The 21,383-nt window shown below is 48.4% G+C and overlaps 1 protein-coding gene across 1 annotated transcript; it reads right to left on the bottom strand.

The window, feature by feature from the left end:
- Window positions 1-466: 466 nt before the first annotated feature.
- LOC119393428 (L-asparaginase-like) lies at window positions 467-11,747 on the bottom strand. Its single transcript, XM_037660439.1, is given in 11 exon segments — window positions 467-729; window positions 1,887-2,000; window positions 2,534-2,719; window positions 4,060-4,122; window positions 4,124-4,173; window positions 4,457-4,583; window positions 5,533-5,616; window positions 6,475-6,600; window positions 7,327-7,438; window positions 9,067-9,184; window positions 11,511-11,747. Coding segments are annotated over 11 exon segments (1,260 nt in total). The 5' UTR covers window positions 11,674-11,747; the 3' UTR covers window positions 467-612.
- Between the last annotated feature and the right edge of the window lie 9,636 nt (window positions 11,748-21,383).

A 21,383-nucleotide genomic window follows, 5' to 3' on the forward strand; every position in this document is an offset into this window, starting at 1 on the left:
AACTTTTAATTATTAAAAGTCCGGCCGACGCGGGGGGAAAATATTTTCAGTTGTAGTATAACGAAGTTCAGCTTTGTGCGCGTGTACAACATTGTAAACTCCTCCTTGCTGAAAGGGAGGGAGGGAGAGACATGAACAGCGCTGCGCGTGTGTGCTTCTTTGCCGTCCGAGTTGTATTTTGCCTGGTACAAGTCAATTCGAGACGACAAGACCAACTAGCCAGGCTGTCAATTCAGTCTATATATAGTCTAGAAAACCAAGGTCATGGCGTCGAATCCCTGCCGCGGCGGCCGCACTTTCGATGGTGGCAAAAATTCTTGAGGGCCCCTGTACAGTGGCGTATATATACACGCACACATACAACGCACACACGAACATAAAGAACCTCTTGTAGAACAAAGCCCTGTCCCAGAAAAAAGAAAGAGAGAGAGAAACACATTCTCTTTGCTACTTGTGAGAAGCCACAAAAAGTGCATAAAAACATTTGTTTATTGTGAAGAAACTCGAGAGATATTTTCACAATACGTTGCACGAGGGGAAACATGCACGACAAACTGAACACAGAATTCACTATACCGGTTAAAGTTACTGAATTATTACAGGAAACTAGCATCAGCGAATGAACAGAGCCTTCCATGGTCCCATCAGGTTGAGCGTCTTGTACTGATCCGCCCAGCCCGCGTCACTTGGTCCGGTTGTAAGCTCGCCACGCAGATTCTCTTGTAGCTTCTGAAAAAGTAGAAAATAGCGTTACAACTTCCGTTTCCACATATCAATGCCTGTTAAAGACTGTTGCGCATATGCATGACGGCAGAGCGCAGAGGAACATTATTATTATTACTTTTTAACAGCGCAACTGTTCAAGCTTGAGCCTGCCGTCGAAGTCTGCAGGTATGAGCCACATAAAGCGGCTATGTGCCAAGGAGAGAGAGAGAGGTTTATTTATAGAAAGGCAGAGAGGTCGGCCTGAGCGATAGTATGCTCTAGCCTGCTACTCTACACAGGGGGTGGGGAAAGAGGAAAAAAAAAAAGAGTGAAGGAGTTCCTAGCATAGCCTAGCCATGCATAGTATAGTATAGCAATGGGACGAGAAAAGGAAGTGAGGAGGAAGGAAAGGAGGGGGAGATGGTTAAGAATGGCATAACATTGCCCTTGTACATTATAGTTTAGCCCGCGAATGGGACGCGAGGAGGAGTGGTGCGAGAGTTAGGACGAGAGAGAATATACTCTCGAAACGTGGTAACCGATAAATGCGATTGTGTGCACCGATAGTAAAGTTTAGAATTTTCGCCCTCAAGGCTAATGTAATCCTGACTGTATAGGTGCATGAAATCATTTTTCGGTTAGCACGTATAGAGTGTAGAAAGAGATAAAGATGACAGAAAGAAGAAGATGAAGAAACTCCATCTGCGTTCGCCAGTTAGAGGCGCTTGCTTGGCAGCTCTGCTGTTGACTCAGGTTTCACAGACGTGAAACTGGCATTAACAGTCGATATGCACTTTTTTTCTCGAGGTGAAGTATAAAAACGATAAATCGGATGACAATGTATCATGTATGGATTCTCGGCCTAACTTTTTCTGCTCATATTCAGAGTGCAGACCATAGGCGTCGGCAGGATATTGTCTTGGGAAGGGGGGTGGTGGTGGTGCAAATGCACGTTGCACCGCGGCGTAGGGAGCGCCGATTTGGCTTTGGGAAAGGGAGGGGGGGGGGGGGGGGGGCAAGTGCCCCTTTTGCAGCCGCCTGCCTACGCCTATGGTGCAGACATCGTTTTACCCTTTTTCTTGCATTTCCGGCTTCATTCTGCATTGAAGGGAAACGTCCTTGAGCGTTTCTTGTTTTTTTACATGAACTTATTGTGTACATGAATATAACTCTGTAGTTACCTTTTTCTTTTCGTCCAGAGTCCACTCGCTCTTGGAGAGAACGTAAGCCAGCTTCGTCAGCGCTGCCTCAGGAGTCATGTCGCCACCGGGAATGACTCCCACCTGGACCAGTTCCTGTAGTGTGTGAAATTACGGAACACCATAAAGACACCGGTAACCAGTCAAGTAGTACAAGACAAACAAATGTCATATACGAGGTTAGTGCAAGGCATATCGCACGACCTTCCGCTGCCGCAAATGAAATCGTTCTTTTGTATAGACACGCTTCTATACTCCGTGTTGTCTCCTCCTCTCAAGGCAAGGAACAACACTGCGAGCCACGTCAGCTGACGATGAACGTGAACCGCATGGTATCGAAGATTGTGCATCTATAATCATTTTCAGGACACCGGCTCTACCTTCCTTTGACTCCCTGCCAACTAGTTATAGGATCTCATCCCAAGGTGTAGAGTAACAGGTCATGCTTGGGTGAGCTGGTATCGTTGGTTTAGTTTTATTCATACTCTGTCAGGAAACACTCAGGCCTAGTCTTTTGTGTTGTCCAGTTTGTTCACTCATGTACTTTGTAATTGCAAGATAAATAAGTAAATAACTCGGACCAACGGTTGCCAAGTGCCGTACACGGAAGCTGGAGGCAGCCGACTCACATTTCCCGTCTCGTAGGCGGGATCCACCGCTCCGTGCAGGCACTGGGAGCAGTTGACGACAAGGACTCCGCGTTCAGTAGCGCTTCGGAGAGCTTCCATGATGTCCTTGCGGGCCGTGGGCGCGTTGCCAGCTCCGTAGGTCTGAAGCACGACTCCTTCAACGGGAGGTTTCAGGAAGGCCTCGACCTGGGCGAACATAGCAGGATATGGCCTGATGAACACCGCGATTTGCTGTACTGCTTCTTAGCACTGTCCGCAGAGTCAAAAAGAGATCGTGCCCTGTGCCTCTATATCTTCGTTGCGAGATGAATGTGCGCAGCCTTTTTTCAGCCTCTACCGAATTTTATAATAGGCATTTGCAATGGAGCGACAGTCGCGTGCTACTCTTGATGGCAAAGCTAAGTCCTCCCAATTTTAAGAGCGGATAACTTTAGAGAGCCGGGTTGTCGTAGGCTGTGATCGTATGCCGCCGTCGTGTCTTTGCTTAACGCAGGCAAAACCACATAGCATAGTCATCTGAGCGCGCGCTCGCGCCATAAAGGTCTCCTTTCTCTTGTTCTTCGAGCGCCTTAATGACAGTAATGCAGGCAAAACCACATAGCATAGCGAACTGTAGCATATCGAGCGCTTTCGCGCCAAATGGAAGTGTGTATCCTCTTGTTCTTCGAGCGCCTTGATTATGTTAACGCAGGCAAAAACACATGTAAGGCTCATGCGACAGAAGCTTTGCACGAGCTCAAACGAGCTGCATGTGTGAATCAAAAGAAAGAAAGGAAGAAGGAAAGAAAGCCAAGACGCCAACAGGCGTAATCTCCGCCGCTGAATATTCTTCCCTGGACTGGCGGGGCGCGGTAATGGGCGTTTAGCCACTGCTTCCCGCACAAGAAGCTGCTGTGAAAGTGTCAGACATTAAATTTTCGTTGTCTGTCTTACCGCTGTTGTCACTGCTTAAATCCCCTGTTAACATGCACGACCCACAGTGTACGAACAAGATATTGTTTGCTGCTGGCACGGAGGGAATGAATGTCGACCAGTGCACGTTTTCTCTTTATATGTCACTGTGCATAGTTTCACAACTTCCGCGTATATTTCTGCGCAATTGAAAAAGAGGAAGCAAGCGAGAAATAGAAAGAGAAAGAAATAAAAAGAAAAATAGAATAGAAGTAAAGAAAGAAAACAAGAAACTGGAAAAGAGAACAAGTAAGAAATAGAGGAGGAAAGAAAGAAAACCGAGGAGAAAAAAAGAAGGCTGCCCAGCTTCGCACTTCCTTCAGGCTTGGCACCACTAGTGCAAAGCTGCCATTAGTTTTTTTGTTTAATGTTTCCATTCCCGTAATCCCGGAGTGATTGAACTTGATGCTTGGCTTTGTGTGCAGAATGACGTATTTGTCGCAGTGTCGCAGTGGGATTTTTCAGATGACAAAACTGGGGCGACTTCGAAAATAATGTTCCGAGATTATGTATGAACAATTTCAGTCAATCAGCTACATACAGTAAGTGGAATTTTGAAAGCCAGTGGTGCTCACCAGTTCGGCAGTGATGCTGGGAAAGAGACGGAGAAGGCCAACGTCACGGTTCAGCTTGTCGTGGGGCACGAAATTCCTCCCCCTTTGGATCAGGGAGAATCAGGCGCCAAGTAACTGAGAAAAAAAAGAATGGGTAGAATGGACTGCACTAATTTGCGTAACTTCGCCATAGGCTCTTAGACTCGAGGCATTTTTTAAAGTTAACGCCAAAAACATGAAGGAAATAAATAGCTTTGACGTGATTTGCATGCAGTAGTCGCGTCAAGCTACATATAAAATATCGTATCTCACCTCCATGCAGCAAATGTAATAGTTCTGTTTCGGCAAATTAAAGGTTTATTTCATCATCATCATTAGTCATTTCCACTGCTTCAACAAAGTTGGAATGAGGACTCACTATCAACGTTGATGCCAATGGTGATGAGAGGCGCCATGTTGAACGACGCGAACGCATCAAGGTGAGAAATGCTGAACTTGCTCACGCGGTTCCCACGGAAGAGCTGATGGTGGAACATAAGTGTCACCTATTGGAGACAAGCGAAAGCAAGACGAACAGTTTTCTTTTTAGATTGGTTTAGAACATTGTGCATTGCGATACGACGAAAATTCACAGCGCTGATTACAAAGAAGAATACACGAAAATACCTGGCGAGGTGTAGCACTGTTTAATTTTATCTATACGAATAGTGAAAACTTATCATCGCTAGTGCGCAGTGGTCGCATTCACAATATGCCTTGCAAGCATTCGTACCTGTGACATTCTGGTTTTGGCACAAATAGAGCTTTATGAAGCGAAATTGCCACATTTGCTAGGGGCGGCATAATATTGCTTAGCATTTCACTGCCAAAGCCTCAGCGAGTACAACCTTTCCATTTCAGCTGGCGAAAAATAGGATAAATTCTGAGGTAGGACTAAAGGTTGTATTGAAGATATTCGGTGCAACTTGGCATTCACTCGAAAAAACATTCACACACGCTTCAAGTTAAGAACACACCTAACACACAGCGCTCGCTGTGTGTGGGGTGTGTTCTTGAGTGGAAGCGTGTGTGATTGTGAGTGTTTTTCGAGTGAATGCCAAGTTGCGCCGAATATCTTCAATATGACAAGTGACCAACTAGCCCAACAACAAGTTCTATTAGATTAAAGGTTCGTGTCACAAACCAGCAACTGACCAGAGAGCTAGTGCGTCCGTTTAATTTCCAATGGTGAAGAAATGCTTGTTCAGCGTACTAAAAACGCCCTACTGCTGGTGTGGAGTATGAAGATAGACTCTTGCCTAGCAATGCACACGTGATTACCTTGCACATTTTTTTAGCTACCATGCGAGTCCATACAATATGCTGAGTTTGTTACGTTCACCAATGGTAGGTCTCTGGTTCCAGACTCTCTCAAGCGTTACGGGCAACTGCGAGTGTTAGTACTCGCAGTTTTAGCACTCAAACAAAGCTTTGGTAGAGAGGCGAGGGGCTTACTTCTGGCACGACGTAGTTTCCAGCTATGATGAGGGCATTTAGAAGGTTATCTCTTCCATCACTGCGGGGTTCAAACACTGGTATCTACATCGGAAAGAGAACAGACACGGAAATTGATGTACAGAATCTCCAATAAAAGCATGCAGCGTAGGGGATGGCATTGCATGGAAACATTGGATGTGAATCGGTCTAGGAAATGGCTCCTTCAGAAAGTCGAAGATTTCTTTCAAGCGAGAAAAATTCAGTATTATAGGTAGAAAGAAATTAGGATAACGATTACAGTAGTGCACGTGCCTGGATTCATGCAAAGTGCTCCGGTATAGATATTTTCAATAAATAAAGAATTGAAGTACCTTCAATGTAACTTATGACTTCTTGTTATTTGGTCTCAGCTTTCGCGAAACCCTTCGCATCCTTTCTGTCGAGTGAGTTGTAGCACATGGAAAGGATATAAACAAATGGAGCGGCACTTGCTATTGTGGCATGGAATCATCGTAGTGTTGACGCACCATGCGGTTTTTGTATGCAAGCTGTGCCGTGCAGTTCCGAAAGTTCTCTAACTAATGATCTAAGTACTCGCTTCTAATACGCTTATCACTACGTAATTGTAATGGTTTTTGGAAGACTATTTTAATTAAAGCATGATAGGATAAGTTACACTGTGGACCTTGCCGAGTTTCGCACAAAAGTTGGCGACCAATTCTTTCGCCTTTGTTCCAACGAGGGCAGTATTAAGACTTTCACGGCAAATGAAAAAGAGTTTCATGGGAAAGCCTGTCCTTACGCTTCAGATGGTCACAGACAACTGAGCTACCGCGCGTGCATAAGTGAACTTAGCCCTCCACGAATCCCAACCGGCCCTGTCATGCTGAAGTAAAAAATCACTTCACAATGTAACCTGACATTACTTAGCGGACAGACCCTAGTATTAATGCAGTATACCTGGGAACCAGTGACGACGACTGATTTCCCGAGGTTCTCCAGCAGGAAGGAGAGCGCAGACGATGTGTAGGCCATAGTGTCCGTGCCGTGGAGCACGATGAAACCTTGGTAGGAGTCGTAGTATTTCTGTGGGTAAGAAAAAAAAAAAAGAAAACGTTAGGTAAGGATGTGGAGAAAAGAATGGAGCAAATGCGCGGACAGAAACGTGGCATTTCTGATAAATATGAGTCACCCACACCCACGAATTGGAGCATATGCAACAGTACTGTTGTGCCGCTATGAGCGCTGGAGTATGAACAACGCTTATGTAGTATAGTGGTAATTTCACAAACATAATGGCCGGCTCCAGCTTTAGGTTGTGCTCTATAACCTGCTTCTCTGCACATGGGAAACTGGAACGCGAAGGAAGGTATAAGACTAATTTTGCTTCGATGCTAGTTTTCAAAACAGGTGAAAGCAGCTAGGCAGCATGCCTAATGTCTCGAGGCTCAGAGGACGGCAAAACCTATTGCAAGAATAATACAGACCTAACGGAGGATATTAAATTCTTTTATTCTACGATGGAGGGGTAGTAACGGATGATGAGTAGAATGGAGACATCCAAGTTACATTAGGTGGTCGAGAGAAAGAAGACCTCATGATAGAGAGGCATGATAAAGTTAGTGTAGTCATACACGGCTAGAGCTTTCATGCTTATTTCGTGCAGATATTGCCAAGTAATAGCAGACATGCGAGTGCTTTTTTGTTAATATAAGGCACCTTCTGTAGTCAGCCCATTCTACAGGAGTCTAGTCGAATTTGTGATTGTGTCACCTTGATTAATTTGTCTTATTTAAATAAGTGTAAACGTACCTTGATGTCTTTAGCAACTTGCAACCAGTCGTCCATGGTGGCATTGGAAGAGTCTAGCAGGGGATCGTACTCAGATATCGTGTAGATCACGCGTCGTGGATCGCCGGTCACACTGTAGAATAAGACAAAAGTAAATACAATAATAGCTAAAAAAAAGGGTGGGGGGGGGGCACATAGTTAGATAGAGATAATAATCTTTTAATGAAAATCCCGGAGTGGTTAGCCTGGTTTGTCACCTGGCTTTCTACTCCGGGTGTCGGGTGGTGAAATCATAGTTTGTGAATGACTTGTGTATGCGACTTTATGCGTATGTGACTGTATGTACCATGTGTGTGTGTGTGTATGCGATTCATTGTATATACCATAGTCATAGTTATCATTGAAAAGTGGAGTGTTGAGGTGAATTGCGAACGGTAATGCAAACTTTCGCCGAGCCAAATAGAAACATGGGTATCAGTTCATTAATCTAGCATTCCTGAAAGCTAATTCTAACGTGCGCATGTCCCATGAACTTTTCCGGCTGTCCACCAAGCGTCCGTTTTGAAACTTAGCCGTATGGGAACATTCGAGATTTTAGGTGCCGGTCAACACCATAGGTCGGCAAACTCACTCTTGAGTCTACTCACTCACTCAGATCGGGCCGCGAGTCAGTGAGTTCTAACCACAAAATATATTTCTTGAGTGAGTGAGTTAGCTCCAACTTTTATTGCCGACCACTGTCCTATCTACTCATCTTCAGCATTACTATCAGTCATATCGGCTTACGCTTATACTCAAGTCTATTCACACATATGTAAACGCACGAGCCTTCATGCGCCACCTCAATATTTATTGATCAGAGCCACGAGTTGGGGGTGGGGTGTCATGACCTCCCCCCGCAATCTCTTTCACATGAAGTTCTTGATAAAATACCTTATGCGAGTCGCGTATTGCATAAAAATGTCCTTGCTGGATTGAAACCACTGATCACACGTATTTGAAGGCACAAGCGCAAAAGGCGTATCGTAGAGCACCGATTGTGAGATATATTGGCGCTAAAGATCATTGGCACCATGATCAAAAAAGCTAATTTTACGCTTCGGGCTCGTGAGTCGACTCACTCAGACTCAGGTCAAGCCGTGAGTTTGAGTGAGTCCGGCTGTGTACTATGTTGGCGAGTGAGCCCTCAGAGCAAAGTATATTTTTTTAGTGAGCTCCAACTTTTTTGCCGACCTATAGTCAACACTGAAGACAATCTTAGAACCAATCGGGAGTTTTACGTTCTTGAGGCCGTAACGGTTTAAGAAATAGCAGCGTGATACCATGAACTTGTCTAGAAAAGATATCACGCAGATCCGCTCGTGCGCCTGATTGGCTGTTAGTCCTGGCATTCCCTACCATGCGCTTTTTCTGCCACAGTGCGACCCTTCAGTCTAAAGTCGGCGCCTCTTCTCGGTCATGGGCGGCACCAGTATCGTTTTTGCCGGGGGGGGGGGGGGGGGGGGGGTATGGGGGGCACACCGCCTAACATGGGTTCAATTTCGGCGCTCATGGGTGTGCGTGTGTGTCGGGGGGAGGCAAATGAGGGGGTAGGGCAGGCTAAAATTTCAGGGTGGGGGGGGGGGGGCTGCCCCACTCCTGGTAACGCCCTTGCTTCTCGCATGTCCGTATATGCACGTCTCACTCTCTTCAACGTTGTCAGGCAAAACTGCACTTCATTTCACTCTAAACGACTTCGCATTTTGACGAGATGCAACTCACGGCACGACCAGCGGAGGCTTCTCGCAGTCGCCGAAGTGCTCCTTGGCGTACTCCGCATCGTGAAGCTGTGGAAACTCGCGAAGCCGCTTGTCCAGGATTCCCGGCGCTGGCTTGAGAACTGCGAGGCACGAGCGAATTAATGCGCTTTAATGTCGTGTGTTTACCTGACAGATCAATAAGCTGGTACTATTTATATACGGCAGACCACCGTTTTCAAATAAAGGTCCTTCTCTCAATTAGCTGCATTCCCAGAAAGTGCCTAGGAATCTATATTCAGATGTTAAAATCAGCGACGAGCATGACTCAACGAATCACTGAGGTCTAGAGCTCGCAATGTATAAAGGTAGGTTAGAAGATACGCCAGACTCGAGAATGTCGATCGCGCTTGAAACAGAAAAAAAAAAGTGAGAACGGTATGAGCAGCTGGACTCATTAAAAGTCAACATAATGGACCGGCAGGGGCGTAGCCAAGGGGGGGGGGGGGTGATAGAGTAGCAAGTCGGATAGTGAGTACGCCAATAAGAACATACGTGAGCGAACATCGCAAGAGGATTGCCCAATCCGAAAGTCATAGCAACACATTGGCCCGCACTAGAGGTTAATTACTTTCATTACGACAGCCCCGCCAAATGATAGTCGAGCGTTCTTATGATCCCCGATATCAGTCAAGACAGAAGTTCAGGGAAAATATATCTACATGACACAAACTATCGTCTCACGTTGGATAATGCTATCGTTAAACGTTGCCTTAATGTCCAGTTTCTTTCCTTTGCAGAATGCGCACGTGGATATTGCTACAGACGCCCACCAGCAGTCCGTCCGGAATGTGCAAGCAGCAACTGCACGCAGAAGGCTATTTCTGTATAAAGCTATCGGCTGTTAATCTACCGCAGAACGTTGTCAAAGCTAGCGTTCCCTCAAGCCAGCGGAAGTTTACACGGAGGTTATGAGGTTATCGGCAATACTCGACACGTGGCTCACGACGCATTGTGGACTGAAAAGACTTCGCTCTCTTGCGAGTCGTCAAGACAGCCCCTCCGCCCCCCCCCCTCCGCCTCCCTGTGAGAGAACCGGAGTGTAGAAGTGAAGTTGAAGAGGCACGCTTATGAAAAATTGTCCGGTTAACACTACATAGTTCGCCGTAACTGACGTTTAATGCATGCTATGGTGTTTACACACAGTGTGCATTAGTGCTTCGCGATAGAAACTCGTGCACGATGAAACAATATCTAAACAACGAAGCTGAAATATCGCGAGTAACAAACTAATTTCCAACAACTCCGTGTTTCGACACTTCCGTACACGCCTATTCAATAAGCAATGCTTCGCAAGGTTTGTGGCTAGGGTTGGAGATATGACGGCTAAAGTCGTATAGTGTTTGTATGATTGCCAACGTTTGTTAAGTAATGGGAAGTGCTGGTTACCATTTGCTGTGTACCTTGAAGTCGCCAACAATGAATAAAGGCATCATCAGAAAAATTGCGCTTGTCGTAAATTTTGCGCTTGTCGTAAGGGGGGGTTGAACCACACTGGCTGCGCCAACGACGTATATTGAAGGGCTGTATCCACATATACAATCGTCAATGATTGTTAACTACACGAGCGAAGACCACAGCGTGGTTCACGTAATCGTTATTTAGGTGTCGGGGGTACAGACTAACAGGGTCTGCACCCAAGTATGTTGAGAGACAAGGCACGCAGTAATACAGGACAATGAAAATCAAAGCCGATCAGTCTACAAAATCCTGCCTCATTTAGGAAGAAAAACCAACTAACAATGCCTGAAACGAGAGGCAGAAGTGAATCGCATTAACAGATTGTTGTGCTACAGGCTTGTACATGGGAAAAAAATAATTGACAGTCTCTTTAACTAACGCCAAAGCGTATCTCCTCACGAGGCCCTTAGTGAATTACTCCCGATATTCTCAGTCGATTGCAATCAAAGCAGTTTCCTTTCCGGGCCGACAATTGAGCAGAATTGGGTGTAGTGCGCCATGGAGATGGCCACAGTGCGGCAAGTTGAACAAGTTGATAGAGATGCAGGACTTCGAATGAGTAGCAAAAAAAAAAAAAACGGAGACAAACGGAGGTGAGAGATCTTTGCGATTTGAGTTTGTGTATATTCACGTATGTTCCTAAATAAAAATGGTTTGAAATTTAGCCCTTGCCCTGTCTAAGTCTTTCTTTTACCTCAGTTTTTTTATGCGCTACTCATCCGGAAACTGCTTTTGTCCCAATGAAGATCGCGTGAACCACAACGTCTGTTGCCTGTTTTTTGCGCTGAACTACATGATGACTCACAACTGTTCAGCGCAACAGCATTGGCGGCAGCTTGACAAACGCGCGAACGGAATCGCAGCGAAAGCGGCTTCACGCGCCGTCGACTCAAGTTTACAGCGGCTGGCTGTTCGAAACCAACACCACCTAGATTCGAACCCACCCACCTCCGTCCTTGTCTTTGACCATGCCGATGGTGCCTCCGGTGTAGATGACCAGGACGCAAGCCTCGTCGTTGGTGGCATACTTGCGCCACGCTTCGTCCTCGTCGGTCAGCGAGTGCAGTACCTTGGGCACGTACGAGGCGTCCATCGGAGCAACAACAGCCATGGCGGAGAGCCGAGGAGCAACGGCAATGCGGCGGCGGCACGATGGGGCAAGTGGCGTGACGACTGGCTTCCTGCGGCTGTGTGTACGGTAGGCCACGTGCACGGCTCCGCCCCCCTTGCTGGAAGCGATACGGCGCGTCGTTCACTTTGCCCCCTGACTGGGGGAAGATACACGACCGACTTTTTTTTTCGAACGTGCAAGCAACAACAAACCGGTCCACGGTGCCTTGTTTCTGTTTTTGTTTAAGTGAGTCTATTGTATGTACACAATGCAGGGCCGCAGAACCGTCGTATGTTGTTCGAGGTGCCGAAGGTACACGTATACTAGAAACCGTAATACTAGCGAACATGTGCGCTGGTAGAGTCTTTCATTGTGTGCATCCTCCTACAATGAGGTGACAAGTTTCGCCGCGTGAAAGGTGAATGACGGTGACAGGCAAGGCACAACTAAAGTTTTTCGAGCTGACCGGTACTGTCCGAATATGTAACTCAGCGTCTGATTCTTCTTCCTATTTTAACATTTTTACTTTATTTTTTTTTCGCGCCTCTCTCATCCCGACTTTCTCTCTCCACTCCCCTTCACCACGCAAAGCAGTAAGTAAGCGATTCCAGAACACCGGCAAAACTCTCTGCCTTTCAATAAAGTCTCTCTCTCTCTCTTTCTAGGGAACACACACTACAGACTACACAGAACAATACAGGACAACCGCTAATTTGTAGTCTGTATAGTCCCTAGTGTGTGCTCGTTAGTGTTATAGATTCGTTAGGTCAGTACCGTCTATCCCAGCTAAATGCATTAACACGCATATTTGTACGCCTCACATATATAAGGTGCGACTTACACGGATATTAAACTATACCGTGTATATGTTCTTGATACTTCGAAATCGCTGATCCAAACGATGCTTGCGCGGACCGCGCAGTGTCAGATGCAAAAGGTTGAGAGAAAAAAAATTGCTTCAGCACATCGGCAATCGCAGTTCACGAACTAACTGTCTGACTCTGGAATTTCGGATGGGAATATAACGAGCTTCTTCTGCAGGTTGCCTTTCAGCACTGTTTAGGACGGACTTCAAATTTGACGCCCACCGATGTACTTCCAAATGATGCAGTCGATGCGCGACTGTTCACCTACGCCGATGTATCATAACTGCATGATGTCTTGATAACATAATTACACATTGTAAGAGTGAAGAAAGCTTAGTATGACGATCCCTGCACATGAAAGCTACGATAAAGTATCTAACGCATCTGACTTCAAAAATTTTTGCCAACCTACTTGTTTTCGATTGTCTTGAAAAGCACAAAGAATTAGCAAGCTAGCAAGAAAAACACGCACATGCGGTTTTTAGTGTTATATATGGTGGCACTGGCGACACGACAGCGTGCACGCTGGCTATGAAAACTCGAGCGCATATGTCATTTTGCTATCCGCTGTGAGCAGTAAAAAAGGGCTTCGGCCGAGAGCGCTTAAAAAACACATGCCTTTTACATGTATATGGTTCTGTGTACCGCAGCTCATTTCGGATAAATATCGGCAGATGGGTTGTGTAGTTTATTATTTCTTTTTCGAAAAAAGAAAGATCGTTAGATCGCACTATGAGCATAAAGAAAATAGTAGCAAAGTGTTAAAAAAAACAAGGAAAGAGAACTTCGAAAAAGGCGTTGTTGGGGTTCATAGCGAAATTATTATTTCGTGGAAGCAGACGCAGGTAAACGATGAGCAGTTAAGATTTTCCGTTGTTGTATGCATTACAGTCGGCTAAATCTTTAACTGTCGTTCGCGAGCGGCAATATTTTCTGTGTATCTTCGCCGTATAACCGAATGAAGTTCCAGAAAGGGCGAGGGAAAGTGCACGCCCACGTACCACATGCCCACAGAACAATTTCAACACGAAAGTGTTTTATGCCGGGGTCCACCACGGCTCCACTGACGTATTTCCGTCACTGATATGACGTTGCAAAGTATACACTAAAAGAAGGTAAAGAAAAAACTTGTGCGTTTGTTTCGTGCGTCCTCCTTTTGTGTTTGGGCACCGGGCTTTTAACTGTCAAGCTGTGACAGTTGTTAGTTCGCGCTCATCCTGTGAGCACCTTCGTGCTCACAGGATGAGCGCGAACTAACAACTGCTGCTCGAGCAGAGCGTTGCGAGTTTCGAGCTGCTTGCCATTCTTCGCGTTACATTACAATTTGTTGCTATATAGCATTCATTCCTTCGCGCTTGTCTCGGGCGAAGGAATTGTCATTCCTTCACTCGCCTTCTCTCTTAATTTCCCCCCCCTGTAAGCGGAGATGCCAAAAAAATATCCAATCGTTAGAGCGCACTATGAACACCAAGAAAGTAGTACTTAAAGGGCCCCTCACCAGGTTTGACAATTTTGAGCTAACGAGCGCAATGCATACACTGGGCGTTCACGATAACGTCTGCCAAAATTTGCAACGCTACGCGCCGCTGAAATGGGTCAAATTTCAAGGTGAACGCTGCTTGCCCTTCCTCTCGCGGGCGCGCGCTTTAGAGAATGAGGGGATGACGTACGTGAGAAAATGGCCCTACGTAGATGGTAGTGCTGTGACGTCGCTCCTCTACGTAGAAAACTGTGCTCTGACGTCGCCAACAGTTGCACGTGACGCTGCGATAATTATTTGACACGACATGTGCAGTTGGTGTAATTTGTTGCTTGAACAGATTAATAAAACTTGAGAGAAATAATGAGACACACAAAGGGAATGTGTGCGTCTTTTTCACTTTTTTTCCTGAATTGCAGCGAGATGCGGGGCTAATGCGCCTCCCTTTCCCATGCGTTCGTGTCCCCGCGGTTAGCGCATCGAGCAGACGCCAGCACTGGAAACGGAAGTAATGTTCTGGCGCGTTCGAGCAGTCATTATGCTCATTTATTCTACCGCGTCCAAGTAAACGTTAATGCTGCACTGGCTCATGATATTGCCACTCTAGTGACCGTACAAATGCCTCAACTTTCATGCCCGTCCCACAGAAAGAGGCAGTACACCACAGAGAACGCCGACAAAACGCCCACAGCCGCTACATAAAAACAAAGGTAGCGGCCGTGTAACGCCGCTCGCGTGCTTGGGCTGGCTCGGGCACGTCATGCGCACTTGACCATGCATGCGCATGACGTGTTAATGCGTATGTGTCAAGTGAAGAGGGCAGGGAAGGTATTTGGCTTGCTAAGGCTACACGGGGAGAGTGGCAAGGGTTTGAAACTCGCCTCCTCGCATCATGGTTTCGCGCCGCTACAAATTATTGTTTTTCTCAGCTCGTAATGAACCGATTTGAAAAATTCTTGCGGCATACTGTTCTTCATTCGGCACACAACAACTTCCAGCGTCTAACTAAAATTTGCTATGTGGCCTGGTGAGGGGCCCTATAAGCGTTTAAAAAAACTACGAAACAAGCGTTGTTGCGGTTCATGATGATGATGATGAAATGAACTTTATTTGGTCCTGGAGAACCCCGATCAGACAACACATAGTGAACTTGTTATTTCGAGAAAGCAGAGGCAGGGCCGAAGATCACCAGTTAAAACTTTCCGTTGTTTGTAGTACATTGCAGTGATGCCTCGAAATTGAGGATTATGTTATCAGTCAACAACTGATACACACGTGAGCTTTCGTTTCACGCGAACTTTTGCTTGACTGAACAGTTGTTCATGCAAGTCGGCGCTTCATGGCAAGCTTCAGATGTACACAGGGGTCCACTGTTAAAGGGAACATCGGAGCGTGTGGCGGCAGCTCGGCGCCACCGACGGCCAGCGGCTGCAACGAGTTTCACGCAGGCGCAGTGCGCACTGTCACTCGTGCTCTTTCATTGTCTCCTGCCGTCTGCTTCCGCGCTGCGAAACGTCGCGAAGCGAACCGTTGACGCGATGAAAGAGCACCGGGCACGGTGCTCACTGCGTCTGCGCGAATCTCGTTGCAGCCGCTGGCCGGCGGTGGCGCCGAGCTGCCGCCACACGCTCCCATGTTCCCTTCAGTGGACCCCTGTGTACACCGGGCGTCTACACATTTTTGCGGCGCATTTCACATAAAAAATAAAACAAAAACAAGCAAGCGTTGTAGTCACCGTCTTGAAGGTGACCTTATGCTGTTATCACAGCTAGTGGGCTGCCAGAATAAGCAACAATGCTACCGTGGGGCCATTGTGTTCATAATCTCGAGGAACTGATACTGCCTGCCAATACACATATACTAATTTATTGTTCCTTTTTTATCATTTCATTGTGTTAGCGGTGACCTGTCATCAGCGCGAATGACTGCCGCCAAACATCGCGGCTAGCAGACGCGGAATAGGCAACATATGTGTGTATAACTATAGCCTTTTTTTGCTACATCACAAGTATATTAATCATAGATTAGATTATTACAGTCGCAATCGATGCCCAAAATTAGCTTCATGAAATCGGTTCATGAAAGCCACTTGAACACATTTTTTGCGTCATATCAATTAAATTTGAAGTATAATTTTTATGCGCGTTATAATTATTATAATAAGGAATATATAAAGAGTAAGGGTCGGTTGACAAACAAGCCTGAAGAGGGCTTCGCATACAGCTCTGTCAACCTAACTGATGGTGTACGTAGCGCATGAAAGTAAAGTTTCGTGCAAGCTCTCTATGAGATATAGATGAGGCAAACACTTTTTTAATTGGTACTGCTGGTTTGAGTAATAATGTCCACAGATGCATACCCCTGTGCCACATTATGACATCCGCTGGACGGGGGTACTTGACGTATAGTACTTATGGTGTTCCATACGAAGTTCAAAGCTGAGAAAACGTTTTCGTACCAAACAGTGCCTGGCTAATGAGAAGAAATGAAAGCTCATGCCCCCATTCGTAGCAGGCAGCTGCACAACGAAGTTCATATAGTCATCTCAAAAGAATGTTTGACACTTGATGAAAAACACGTCCCATTTCAGGATTCTAACCCCGGACCAACACCTTGCTGGGATGGGCGCTATTGGCTGCGAGATCGAGCGGAGTCGCCACCTGGCGGCTCCTGACTGAACCGCGCCTAGTGTGGATTGCTCCATGCGTCGTCTGCTAGCCACTTTGTTTTTGCATGTGTGCGTACGTGATGCAGGACCTCAAAAGGCGGTTTCTTCCGTGCGTCAGTGCAACTTTAACCGCTCGTACGTAAGCCTAACACGATGTAAAGAAGCATTTGACCTTGATCGGCTGTATATGTACTGTAATAAGATCAGTGAGTGCACTTGTCTGGAGTGCTGTGTGTGGTCGTCGTACCCTCCGTTCACAAGAGTCATCAGTGTAAGTGCCGCTCTGTGGTTCAACCGCATTGCAAAGTGCACTTGGCGTTGTCATAAAGCAATAAAGCTCATGTGAATATAGTCTTTTAACGACTCGGTGGTAAGAAAAAGGCTCTCATGCACTTGCACGTTGTGGTTAGATGTATAACTTCGGGACTGTCGTTTATAGGTTACGCGACGAGCTTGAGTTGTGTATGGTCCTGGTCCCACTACACAGAAATATTTCTGCAATTCACGTCCGACACTTCGGTACTTAAATTGTACCCTAAGAAGAACAGAAGATAGAATGACACGGAAATCGCAAAACTGAGTTCCCTTGCGCAATTTTAACTTGTGGAGAAATTTATACAAGAACACCCGCGTACTTAGATTAAGGTATACGCGTTGTAGTGTGCACGTACTTCACAGGAGTACGGCCACTAGCGTGGGTTCGGACTTAGCGAGCCACCGGGCCGCGTCTGCCGTCGCCTCGCGTGAACTAGCGCACCGCTGCACACGCACGTTCGAGCGCAAACAAGGCGCCGAGCGTAACGCGGCAAGTACACAGTACTGCTCTCGAAATCCGCAACACTTTATTGCCTGCGGCAACACCACAAAACGCAGTACAACGCCCGCTCCCAAAGGCGGCGGGAGAAGCAAAATAGGCTTAACCACGCCACGGGCGAAAGTACAACACAAAGGGTGCCGCGAGCACGTCTCCGCGGGCAAAAGGGCTCACGGGACACGCCGCTGAGAGAAACGTTCCCTCGCGACTATGCTGCGTGCTCTCACGATCAGCGACCAAAAACAGGGCCCGATCGCTCGAGCAAGGGCAAACTCCGCTCGCGTTGGCTTCGATAGGTACGGTTTCGGCGTAGTAAGACCACGCGCGAATGCACCGCACCGCTCTTCGGCCTAGCGTTCGGAAAGGACAACGTAAGGTAAGCGCTCGCCGCTGGCGCAAGGCACCGTTGGCGAACTCCGTCCGAGCGAGCCCAAACAAAGGAGCCGACGGACAGGAAAGAAAATGCGTGCTTACCCTACGAGGTCCAGAGAGGGTCTGACTCCCCCGCCGCGCGCAACGTCTCGCGAGACGCGAGCACGCGAGACTCGAACGTGGCGCCACCGTCGCGATCCGGCGCCGGAGTGAGGGGGTTAACGTCACCCCCGCTCGCCCAGCGCCGTAGGACGGCGGAGGAGGGGAGCGACATGATCGGACATGAGGATGGCAGAAATAGGCGAAAAACCCGCGCAATGGCGACGGGCAAGCCTCAATCCCCACATCCCCCTCTCCTAAATTTGCCCTTTACCGGTCTGCAAAGGCAGCCGGCGGTCACCCATGCAGTTAAAATAACACTGCTATGAGCAACCACTAGCCTCGGTCCAGCCCTGGAGCTGCTGCTAAAAAAAGATTACATTATAATGCGAGAAAAATCAATAACAAAAGACAATACGCTTGAAACACATAATACAATAAAATGGCACTGCGGAAGGAAGGTAAAGAAAATTAAGGCAAGTGTTCGTGATGGTTGCGCGAAAGAGCGTCCACAGCGCGGAGGGGAGGCGGTGGCAGGAGGCTTCTTTGAAGTCCTCACACCGGGAACGGGCTCACCGATGGCGCGTCGCTCTTGACGACGATTGGCCTGTGAGTTCGACGAACGTCGCTTCTGTGGTGGTGCGAAGGTCCCGAATTTTCGGCTGGATACCGGAAGACCACGCTGGGACAGCCGGCCCGAACTGGCTGCGAGGCATCCTGGAGTAGGCAGAGAGCAGGCATAGCTGCTATGTCAGCTGGCCTAGCGCAGGAGCCATGATGAGAGGGCAGCCAGGCTTCTCGACGACGGCCAAGAGCAGGGCACCGCTGGTCTGTCCGGCGTCAGCGGGTCATTGACCCGAGTGTCCACGTAGATGAGGTGAATTCACCACGCGCACTCTTTGCAGGCACGCACCAATGCACCACGCACGTACGCACGCACATACACACGTCACCGCACATAGCAGCGCTTTCACCAAGCGCGGCCCACGTTCGCCGTCCAAGGCCACTGCGCCTCACTTTTCACGGTGTCATGTCGCCAACCGCGCACGCTCGCGTGGGAAGGCGCAAAGCGTCCTTCGTTCTTCTCCCCCCGCACAGCACCACTATTCACGAACACTTCCGCAGGCACAAGAAATAAAACACGGAAAAAGTAAGAAGGACAAAATGACAGTCAATATGCGGCAAACACAACTGAAAACGTATTAAAATACACATAAGTATTCAAATAAAACAAAAAAACTAGCAGCAAACTGGGCGGGCCGACTTCTTTACGAGCACTGGCCGTAAAGAAGCTAGCAGACAGAGGCTAGAAAATAACTGAGGGCCTTCGGTTGCGGAAAACAGAGTCCGCCGTCCGGCGCGAAATCACAAAGGTGACCGCTTCCTCAGATTATACCGATGCGGGGTCCGAATGCGGTCCGCCGCACCGGGTGTGCCCCGTTGCTTGCGCGAAATGCCACAGGGCGCTGGCGCAAGCTCGTCAGACCGTGATGCAAAGGCTTTCAGGTCTGCGATATGGGCACGGCTGAGTTTTCCAGAAATGGGATCTTTCAGCAAGTACGCGAGTGGAGTCCAAGCTTTCTCCACTCGGTACGGACCAAGCCACTTAGGAGCGAGCGAGGCTGAGAACCCCTTACTCGCGTCGCTAAGGGCGTGGTTGCGCTTCAGGACAAGATCGCCCACCTCAAATGCTAGGTCGCGATGCTTGCGGTCATATTGGGCCTTCTGCTGAGCCCTAGACGACGCCAAACTTTGCCTTGCTTTACAGAAAGCTCGACAAAGCCGGTCCCGAAGCTTTGACGCGTAAGCCGAACAGTCTGGCTGCGTCTCCTCGTCCCCGAGCTGGCATTGAATGACACTGGTCACCGGATTTGCCAACTCCCTTCCAAAATTTAAGAAGGCGGGCGAGAAACCAGTCGAGCGACTCTCGGATGTTCGAATGGCGAACGCGAGCTCGCTCAAATGGTCTGCCCAGTCCCTTTGACTTTCGGCAAAGGCCGCCAACATTGGTTTGAGCGTACGATTGACGCGCTCCGTCAAATTGGACTGGGGATGGTAGGGTGAAGTGGTGCAGTGATCAATTCCAAGGGAACGGCACGTGACACCAAACCCCCGAGCGGTGAAATACGAAGCGTTGTCAGTGATGAGCCTTTCCGGAAAGCCGAACCGGCAAAACACTTCCTGCAGCTTCTCGAGCACCGCTCGCGCTGTCACCTTTCGAAGAGGGAACAATTCCACCCACTTCGAAAAGTGATCCACGACTACCATGAGGTGAATGAACCCCTGCTTACTTCTGGGAAAAGGTCCCATTAGATCGCAGGTGGCCACTTGCCACGGACGCTCACTGACAATCGGTTTCATCAGACCAGGTGGCTTGCCACCCCTAGACTTCACCGTTTGACAGACGTGGCAGGAACGGCAATAGCGATAAACGTCACGCTTCATGCCGGGCCAGGTCACCGTCTTGCTCAGTTTTGCGAAAACTTTGGAGCCACTCAGGTGACCGGCCATGGGTTCGTCGTGAGAGGATCGCAACAGGGCGGCTCTCAGACTTTTGGGCATAACCACCTTAAACGGATCGATGGACTCGTCATCGGTGGCTACGTATTTCAGCAGGAGCCCGTCATGGTCCAGCAAATATGAATCCGCGGGGGACTCAGCGACACACGCTGGTTCCAGCCCCCCTTGCGCGCCCGCTGCAGGGCAAGCAGCGTAACGGCGCTCCGTCTCCCTGAGACCGTCGCACATTTCGCGACAAAACGGATCACTTTGCTGAGCCTTCAGTAGCTCTTGTCTGCTGAAAGCGATTCCCATTCTCCCAAAGGGGAACCTGGTATCGCGCCCACTCAGGACCGCAGCAACCGCCGCTTGCGTCGGCGTCACGGGTTCGCTCTCGGCATCGTGGCCTTCGGAAAGCTCACCCGCTGGCCGGCGTCGCGGTGCGCTGTTTGCCTGGATAGCAGCCAAGGTTCGTCTGAATGCGGACTCGCCCCTTTCGCCGAACGGCGGCGAAGCCGCTGTTTCGCCCCCACCGCTTGCTTGTGCAAAGGCACCGCTAGCGGCTGTCGCACCGGAATCAAGGTTCTCGGCAGACAATGGGGCACGAGATAGCGCGTCAGCTACCACGTTCGTGCTCCCCTTTCGATACTGCACTGCAAAGTCATAGTGCTGTATCAGGAGAGCCCAGCGCGCCAGCCTGCCCGCAGGCTCACGGAGCCGCATCAGCCAGCTGAGCGCACTGTGATCCGTTTGCACCACGAATTTCGTCCCATCAAGGTAGACGTCAAATTTCCGCAGTGCAAGCACGATGGCGAGGCACTCCTTTTCGGTAACGGAATAATTTTTCTCCGCGGGCACCAAAAAGCGGCTGGCAAAGGCCAACGGCTGCAACACGCCATCGTATTCCTGTAG

Source organism: Rhipicephalus sanguineus, chromosome 5 (assembly GCF_013339695.2).
Source record: "Rhipicephalus sanguineus isolate Rsan-2018 chromosome 5, BIME_Rsan_1.4, whole genome shotgun sequence".
In the NCBI taxonomy this organism is placed as follows: Eukaryota; Metazoa; Arthropoda; class Arachnida; order Ixodida; family Ixodidae; genus Rhipicephalus; species Rhipicephalus sanguineus.